The following is a 9406-nucleotide window of genomic DNA, read 5'->3' on the forward strand; positions in this document are numbered from 1 at the left end:
GTTGCAGCACCTACTCTTTGGAACTCCCTGCCAATTGACACCAGGCAGGTGCCTTCGCTGTATTCCTTTCGGAGGCTGCTTAAAACTTTTTTGTTTAGGCAAGCCCATAGATATTGATGTGTTTTAATCTTTTTAGTTTGTTATCATTTTAATTGTTTTAAAAATGTTTTTGATTACTTGTTTTTAACTGTCTTATTGATAATTTTAATGTCTTTTGTTATCACTGAACACTAAAGTCAGGATCATTCGGACCATGGTATTCCCAATCTCTATATATGGATGTGAAAGTTGGACAGTGAAAAAAGCTGATAAGAGAAAAATCAACTCCTTTGAAATGTAGTGTTGGAGGAGAGCTTTGCACATACCATGGACTGTGAAAAAGACCAATAATTGGGTGTTAGAACAAATTAAACCAGAACTATCACTAGAAGCTAAAATGATGAAACTGAGGTTATCATACTTTGGACACATCATGAGAAGACATGATTCACTAGCAAAGACAATAATGCTGGGAAAAACAGAAGGGAGTAGAAAAAGAGGAAGGCCAAACAAGAGACGGATTGATTCCATAAAGGAAGGCACAGACCTGAACTTATAAGATCTGAACAGGGTGGTTCATGACAGATGCTCTTGGAGGTCACTGATTCATAGGGTCGCCATTAGTCGTAATCGACTTGAAGGCACATAACGTCAAAAAAATGTCTTTTGTAAACCACTTAGAGGCTTTTACAATCCAGTGGTATATAAATTTTGTTACATAATCAAATGAATAGAGCACACACACCCTGCTGCACATGACCTCCAAGAGCATGCCCTGATGCATACGGTTATGTTCTCTGATTCCAGTCTCAGTCCTCGGCATCTCCATGTAGGAGTGCAAAGGTCCTAGTCTGACACTTTGGACAGCTGCTGCCAAGCACCGTGGGGAACCCCCACTGGCCCTCCAGATGTCACTGGATGACAGCTCCCCTCATTCCTGGACATTGGTCATGAGGTCTGGGGCTGACGGGCGTTATCATTCAACAACATAGGCGCCATGGATGTGGTATATGACATTCCTTGGAGTAGATTTTGGTTACTACTGGTTCCACCACATGGCCCATGGTTCTCAACTGAGAAAACCAACTTCAGGAAATGCACCACACTGAAGTCTGAATAATGTTTTAGGAAATGTTCTGTAGTCCATTTGCTTTTACTGTGTGTCTTCACTCACATTGCAAATGTATAAATGTGAACAAAATTTGTATTTTAGGTATGTAAATATAGTAATAGTTTAATCTATTTAGCTTTATTTTATCTCAGCTGATCTAAAAATGTACTTATTCACTTTGTACTTAGTGTATTTCAATCTAGATTATTTATTTTGTAATACTGAATTTATTTTATGTTTTTACATTGTTGGTTTTTGGCCTGCCTGAATTTATTATGTTTTGTAAACTGACTTCTCTTTGTTGTGAGCCACTTTGGGCACAGCTTGCTGTGGAAAGGTGGCATATAAATAAACTCAATCAATCAATCAATCAATCAATCAATCTCTTATCTGTTCGGCCACTACTGAAGACCTTCCTCTTTCAACAAGCCTTTTAAGTGGAGACCTCAACCCAGTCTGCATCTGTGTTGGAATTGCTTTTTAATATGTTCTTAAACCTTCTTTTTAAAAAATGTTTTTAATCTTAGACAATGTTTTGAAAGCTTTTTTTAAGAAACGTTTTTAAAGATGTTTTGTTTTAATGTGTTCTAAAGTCTGTTTTTATGATGTTTTAAAGTTTTTGGTAGTTTTGTTTGCCACTCTGGGCTCATTCCGGGAGGAAGGGTGGGATATAAATCAAATAATTAATAAATAAACATCTGGAGGGCCAGATGGGGTCCCCACACCCAGGGTAGACAAATCTACTGAGCTAGATTGGTCTGGCTCCACATAAGGCATCTTCCCCCACTCTTGGTCTTGTCAGGGAGGAGCCTCGGTCAAGCTTAGACAAACTCTGTGGTCCCCATTTCGAATGCCAGAGTATTTCCCTGACCACCATTGTTCCCTGTTTTTATTTATTCCCACCCTTCTCTGTTATAAGCAGGGTTCAGTGTATTCAACTGCTTCTGTTCTCTCTACTGAAAATGCAGACGTTTTCAGTAACCCTTTTATTCCCACATCCACTGCAAAAAATACACCCTAAGCACGTGCCAAAAAAAATCCATGATGTCGGCCTCCCACTGCATCTTCACTTGCACGCTGCCCGCATCGCACCTGCCACCATCTTCCTGCCCTCAGAAGTAGATCCTAAAGGAGCTGGGCAGAGAGATTTATTTATTTATTTATTTAAAAGATTTCTATCCCACCCTTCTACCCTATAATAGAGCACTCAGGGCAGCTTACAAAAATAAAATCAAACATGTACATAATAAAATTGTAAACAGTAAAATCACAAAAACTTTAAATTAAAATACATAAAATTATAGATGGATGGATGGATGGATTGGTACTAAAGGGGACTACAAAGGTAAAAGTTATCATAGAAGGCATAAAATCAGTGTCAGGCTCTACCTTCAGTCCCTCCCACAGGCTCTCCAGTACAAGATTGTTTCCAGAAGTCTCCGGAAAACCATCAGGGAGGGAGCAGAGCGGACTTCTTGTGGTAGGGTATTCCAAAGCTTGGGGGCCACAGCTGAAAAGGCCCTCTCTTGCGTGCCTGTCAATCTTTCACTCCAGGCACGCAGAGGAGACCAGAGGCAGATCATCTTAAATCCTGGGCAGGTATATATGGGCGTAAGCGGAGATCAGTTGCATTCCTGGGCTGTAGCATTGGATTGACTTGGAAACTAGCAGTCCCATTTCCCAAGCTAGCTGGAAATATCTTGGCACATTTGGGAGCTAATCCGGCTGTCAAATGACAGCTTTGCACACCCAGAGTGGTTCTCTCTTGGCTGCATGGAGCATTTCAGGTAATCAGGTTACTTCCAAGCAGTGGCAGCTGGCGGCTCCAAGTCAGTGGGGCAGTAGAATCCGCTTCAGATTTTAGTCTGAATTATCAGGGAGCTCCTTGAAAGTCCGGACTGAAACCCGGAATGGATTCCACTGCCCCACTGACTTGGAGTCATCAGCTGCCTCTGCTCCCAGGGAAAGGTCCTCAGCTAGATTGTCCACTAGCCTTTGGGTCGCTTTTGTCCCTCTTCCATCCCGTCCTCCTTGGACGGTTATATGCTCTACCGACAAATAACCAGAGCCCACACCATTCTTCAAGAACCATGCTGTTTCACAAGCGGAAAATCCCATCCCCCCCCATACAGAGGGCCCTTTTGCCCCAGATTCTTTCTGCAGCAACAGAATCATGATGCAGTCACATGTGCTAGCTTTATACAGGTGTGTTATACTGGCGAGTAAGGATGTGTGGAGATGAGCATGCTAGTTCTGCCTCTCCCTCCCTACGCACAATTGTTATCACCACCCACACATTGGAGGGTGCAGCAAAAAGCCGCCTCTCCTTGAGTCTAAATGCCCATGGTAGATGGGGGAAATAAGGCGAGATGAGGCAGGAGGAGAGATTTCGTGGCTGGGCCAGGCGGCGGGGGGGATGCATGTGGCTGAAGTGAGGTTTTTTTTAACAGGGAAGCAAACAAGCCCAGTTGTGAGGCATGGCACGAAGCAGCCACCACCCAGCTCTTACTGTAGGAAGTCTGGAGACTTGGTCATGGCATGCTCAAACTCTGCTAGGGAGAGCATTCTGTCCTTATCCAGGTCTGCCTCATCCAGAACCTGCTTAGGAGACAAAAGCCTGCCCTGTAAACCACTCTCCCCTTCCTCAAAGGCATCGCCATGCGCCCCCTACTCCCGCCAGAGGATCCCCATTAGAAGAAGGCCTGGCGTCTCTGCACAGAGCACAGCAGGGAGGAACGGGTGGTGTCAGGAGTCAGCAAAGCATAGCCAGGGCTGTGTGGCATCATGCCCCAGCCACCTCCCCACCCGGCCTCTGCCACCTCCTATAGAGGGCCCAAACTCAGAAACAGAGGCTGAACCGCCTCCCAGTCCAAGAGAGCGCCGGCTCATGCAGGTGTGAGGTCTTGCCAGCATGTGTGGTCACACTGCCAGGGATTTGACAGAAAACATCTGGAGTGCACATCTCCTGCACTGTGCATGAAAAATTCTTGTGCTTCCCCCTTCCCCATGCCACCACCACTGCTTTGGCTATCTCGGGACAACCCTCCGTGGCCGACCTCTGCCTCGAGGTCTCTGGAGGTCTCATAAAGGGTTAGGGTTTGCTAGGGGGCGTGATACGCACGTGGTTGGCCAGGGCTCCAATCTCTTCCTCGCTGAGGTTATTTCTGTCGACCAATCTGCGGATGACATTTTGGAGGTCTTCCTCATCGATAAAGCCATCATCGTTGAAATCTGGCAAAGCGAAGCATGCATGCAAAACATAGGGAGGACGTAAGAGGACCCTGCGGGATCCGGCCAGTGGTCCATCTAGACCAGCATACTGTTCTCACAGTGGCCAACCAGATGCTAAAGAGAAAGGCCATAGAATAGTGGCAGAGATAAGCACATCTGCTTTGTGTGTAAAAGGTCCCTGGTTCAATCCCTGGCTTCTCTGAGAGACACTGCCAGCCAATCATAACCAGAAGTCCCCCCCCCCACAAAAAAATCCCTTCAGCTGCCTGAAAATTGCTGAGGGTCTTGGCAGACCATTCTGTGATTTTCCTGCCTGTTGCAGGAGGTGCAATGTGCCGTGCTACCAGCTGCATGGTTTTTAAGTGCATTTTTATTGCCTATATATTGTATTTTATATTATTACAACTTGAATTCCATAGAATGCAATATAAGAAATAAAAGCAGCAATATAAGTGAAATTAAAAGAACAATATGAATATTCAAGGCAATGGATGTGCCGTCTCCTGTCTTAAAACACAAACCCATAGATACATCGCAGACCGCCTGAATGAAGCTTGCGGAGAACACTTTGGGAACTGCTGGTGCAGACCGAGCCAGAAGGAGAAACGGACCCAGGTTCCTATGCAAGGGAGGGTCGTGAACAGATTTGCTGCCCAGCTGGCCAAGCGACATTCTCCCCGCAACAGTGGCCAGCGATGTGCCTCTGGGAAGCCGCAGCGGAGGCATGAAGGCAAAGGGCACGTATCCAAGGCCAGATTAAGGTGGTTGGAAGCTCTGGCACAGTTCCCCTAAAAGAGCCTCCTTTCCTCAAAAACTGAAATTAAATAAAAGATCACGTATCGAATTAAAATCTCCATTGGCATTACTCAGTGCACAGCCAAATGCATTGCTGTGCCGGCCTCCTGTGACTGTTAATGCAGAGGCAGGAACTATGGGGAGGAGCAGAGGGCTGCCTCAGGTCGTGTCAGGAGAGGGGAGTGGCTGGGCAGCCTTATGCATTGTTATGCAAGTCGAGCAGAATGCTAAGGGCCCTGGGCAACTGAGCCAGTGCACTAGCAGAAGCCAGTGCAAGAATTCCCACGAGCATGACAGGACTTTCCCCCTCTCCTCTCCTTGTGCTCTCCCCAAATCTGCTCTGGAGGGTCAAGAAAAGCCCCAGAACAGCACATGCGGGGAGGAAATGCTTCTGCTGACAGAATGATCTCTACAACCCTGAATACAACCCTAAATAGTCATCGTAGTAGTAGTCATCATAGTAGTCAGGCCTGTGCACAGCCCTCCCGATCTGTCCTGTGGCCTTGACCTGTGGACCCCAAGAAGGGCAAATCCGCCATGTTCTGACCAGAGGACCACATCCACCCTTTCCCGGACCCATCCCCAAAGCCATTTGTGGGATGGAGCTATGGGTTTTTTAAACCCTATTTTAACTAAAAGTAGGGTCTAAAATATGGTCAGGAGGGGGGGTAGGGAAGGAAAAAATGCTTCGCCGCCTTCTCCCCCCCCCCCCCACTGAGAGTTGGCGGGTGATGTTATGCTGGTCACTACTTCTTTGCAAGAGGCTTCTCTGGACCAGTTGATCCTGCTGCGTCCTGCTCCTTTGTGGGCATTGTGTGTCTGCATTCAGGGAAGCTGCTCATGAAAGGGGCTTGGATACCGTATGGGGCTTGGGGAGGCATCTACCTTCTCCCACAAAGAGGTGCCTTTCCCGCTCAACCTCCTTCTTCCTGCACATGCCTGCCTCTCCTTACTGCCTGACATCCTGCCCCGATAGCCCCAAATCGCTCTGGGCCACCTGACCCAACCTGCAGAGATCAGGGGCTACCCCAACTATCTGGCTGATAGTTGATAACCTTGCTTCAGTTGTCCATGCTCTGGTAACCTCTAAATTAGACTACTGCAATGCACTCTACGTGGGGCTGCCCTTGAAGACGGTTTGGAAACTGCAGCTCGTGCAAAATGCGGCGGCCAGACTGATAACTGGGACCAGGCGGTCCGAACATATAACACCGATTCTGGCCCGCCTGCACTGGTTGCCTATATGTTTCTGGGCTCGATTCAAGGTGCTGGTTTTAACCTATAAAGCCTTGTACGGCATGGGACCACAATACCTCATGGAACGCCTCTCCCGATATGAACCTACCCGCACACTGCGCTCAACATTGAAGGCCCTCCTCTGGGTGCCTACTCAGAAAGAAGCCCGGATGGTGACAACAAGAAAAAGGGCCTTCTCAGTGGTGGCCCCTGCACTACGGAATATTCTTCCTGATGAGATACGCCTGGCGCCAACATTATTACCTTTTCGGCATCAGATAAAAACCTTCCTCTTCTCCCAGGCATTTTCAGCATTTTAGTAGTATTTAATATGCATTTTAGTGTGTGTTTAATTATGTCTTAATTCTTCATATTTTAACTTATTTTTAAACTGCTTAATATGAGGTTTTAATTGTATGTCAGATGTTTTTTACCTGTTGTAAACTGCCCAGAGAGCTTCGGCTATGGGGCGGTATATAAATTGAATAAATAAATAAATAAATAAATAAAATGCCTCTGAATAGGCCTGATTTGTCTCAGGCCTCCAAATCCAGTGCACATCCTATTATCATCATCATCATCATCATCATCATTGCTTTTTTCTAGAAAGGTGAACTCAAAACGACGGACAAAAACAACTATTAAAAACAAGAGTAAAAACAACCTAAAATGCCCCACTAACATGCTACGTCTCTATAGCTGTATAGTTTTGTATTCCTCTTCCACCTGCTCTCCTTACTGCCGTTATTTCTGTCTCTCATTTCCTGACCCGGTATTGTAACCCTGCGAACGAATGGCCCCCCAAAACAGTAAGCAGAGGTGAGAGCTGCCGAGCTGCTGGGCCCTACTACCAAGGAAGAGGGCGTCAGGACTTTGCTGCAAGGGGCCCATCATGAAGCTGCAGAGTTAAGGGACCCAACAGCAAGAGCCCCAGTCCTCAGAAGTCACTGGCTGACCCAGGATTAACCAAGATGCAGAGATGTAGAGGTGGCTGTAAAAGAGGGTTAGATAAATCCATGGAGGACAAGGGTGTCAGCGGCTACGAGCCACGAGGGCTGTGTTCTACCTCCACTGTTGGAATCAGAAGTGGCAAGCAGGCTGTTGTGCTTTTAGGGGGCATCTGGTTGGCCACTGTGGAAACACAGACTAGCTGGGCCCCTGCGGCCTGATCCAGCTGACGGGCTCTTCTTGTGTTCTCTGCTGCCAACAGCTTCGCCTTCCTTCTTCCCCAGACCCGAGCATTGCCTGGGCTCAGATGCGCAGGGTCTTACACTGTCCACTCTCTCTCGTCTGTGCATGTTTGTCATCATGGCCCTGAGCCTTCAGAAGAAGCAAACTGGCTCCGGACTTGCCTGAGGTGGTGTCAAGGGTTGGTATGGTTGGGTTCCTGCTGAGGGCCCGCACCCCAGCAGGGGCCCCACTGACACGATTCTATGGGACCTGTTCGTCTTCACCCTTTCGGTATGGCCAACTGAGGATGAGCAAGCGAACAGCAGGAGGAGGAGCTGCCACTACCTCATTGCTCACTGGCTCTTCCTGGTGGCAATGATGAGGCAGAGGAGCAGCAGCAGGTGGCAACAATGGCAGGGAAGAGGAAGCCTCACTAATGGAGTGAGACCCATTAAAGGGTCTTCCCCAAATCTGCCCTGCCTGCCCTGCCAGCACCTCAGCTTTTTTACTCCATCCACAAGGTGCCAGGAGAGTTGATGACACTCAGGACTGATTTGGTGGATCTCGCTGTTCCTTGGACCTAAACTGCTGTGTGGGGAAACCTCATACCGTATATCCGAAAAGCATATTCAATCTTGAGGCTGGGACATGCCGAGTTGCTGAAGACGGACGCCAACCCGAGGATGTCCTCAAATGTAAAGTAGCCGTCTGTGGAGAAAACCTTGCAGATCCTGTCCCTGAATGGATTGACCTGTGTGGAAAGAGGAGGGCTTGGCATTAATAGCCACCCTGGGACAAGCAGCACCTTGCGGAGGAGGTGATGACAATCCCTCTGGAGAAGTGGAGAAGTTCGGCCCTTGATTTTCACCTAGACCAGGACCCATAACACACTATTCTATATGAATCAGTAAGGAGATGAAACTTATTGAAACGCCCAGAGATTTTCAACGTTAGATGTTCTCCAAGTGCCAGTATAAAGGCTATGTGTTTACGTTTATTTTTTATTTATTTATTTATTTAATTTATATCCTACCCTTCCTCCCAGCAGGAGGCCAGGGTGGCAAACAAAAGCACTACAAACACTTTAAAACATCATAAACACAGACTTTAAAAATATATTAAAACAAAACTTCTTTAAAAGTATTTTTTTTACAGAAGGTTTAATTAAAAAGCAATTCCAACACAGATGCAGACTGGAATAAGGTCCCAACTTAAAAGGCTTTTATGTGGTGTGACTGTGTAGTTTTGTGTAGTATGAATGTGTAGGTGAATGATTTTGGTCATTGTATTATGTGTATGTACGTTGCATTTTGATGCACCTTGATATATTTTGTACACAATTGGATTTTTTGGTTCTTACTTCGTTCACTTACGTACATGTTCAGAGATGTTTATTTAATTGTTGTTGCTGTTATGTGCCTTCAAGTCGATTACGACTTATGGCGACCCTATGAATCACTGACCTCCAAGAGCATCTGTCATGAACCACCCTGTTCAGATCTTGTAAGGTCAGGTCTGTGGCTTCCTTTATGGAATCAATCCATCTCTTGTTTGGCCTTCCTCTTTTTCTACTCCCTTCTGTTTTTCCCAGCATTATTGTGTTTTCCAGTGAATCATGTCTTCTCATGATGTGTCCAAAGTATGATAACCTCAGTTTCATCATTTTAGCTTCTATGAAGCTACTATGATGATAACTAGTAGTAGCAGCACTCCTCAGTGCTGCCTGGCTCCCATTGTAACCAGCGAGGGGGATGGCAGGGAGCCCAAGAGGAAGTGGGGCCAGAGACAGTGACAGGCAGACCCACAGCAGCAGCGCCAACTAAT

General features: G+C 46.6%; 1 protein-coding gene across 1 annotated transcript; it reads right to left on the reverse strand.

Moving 5' to 3' along the window:
• Positions 1-2262: 2262 nt before the first annotated feature.
• On the reverse strand, positions 2263-8961 carry CIB4 (calcium and integrin binding family member 4). The gene is made up of 5 exons (XM_061626143.1): positions 8956-8961; positions 8192-8333; positions 4272-4381; positions 3660-3748; positions 2263-2284 (listed from the first exon to the last, which is right to left on the reverse strand). Exons 1-5 carry the CDS (start codon positions 8959-8961, stop codon positions 2263-2265), a joined length of 369 nt encoding a protein of 122 aa, XP_061482127.1.
• Positions 8962-9406: the final 445 nt, after the last annotated feature.

The sequence above is a fragment of the Rhineura floridana genome, chromosome 4, assembly GCF_030035675.1.
Source record: "Rhineura floridana isolate rRhiFlo1 chromosome 4, rRhiFlo1.hap2, whole genome shotgun sequence".
In the NCBI taxonomy this organism is placed as follows: domain Eukaryota; kingdom Metazoa; phylum Chordata; class Lepidosauria; order Squamata; family Rhineuridae; genus Rhineura; species Rhineura floridana.

What these genes read in the sequence shown, in the direction of transcription:
- CIB4 (XM_061626143.1), bottom strand. An exon ending in TTGGAGCCCTGGCCAACCAC is followed by an intron (nt 3,749 to 4,271) that starts GTGCGTATCACG and finishes TCTCCTAAGCAG; the next exon opens with GTTCTGGATGAGGCAGACCT. An exon ending in AAGTCTCCAGACTTCCTACA is followed by an intron (nt 2,285 to 3,659) that starts GTAAGAGCTGGG and finishes CTCTCTGCCCAG; the next exon opens with CTCCTTTAGGATCTACTTCT.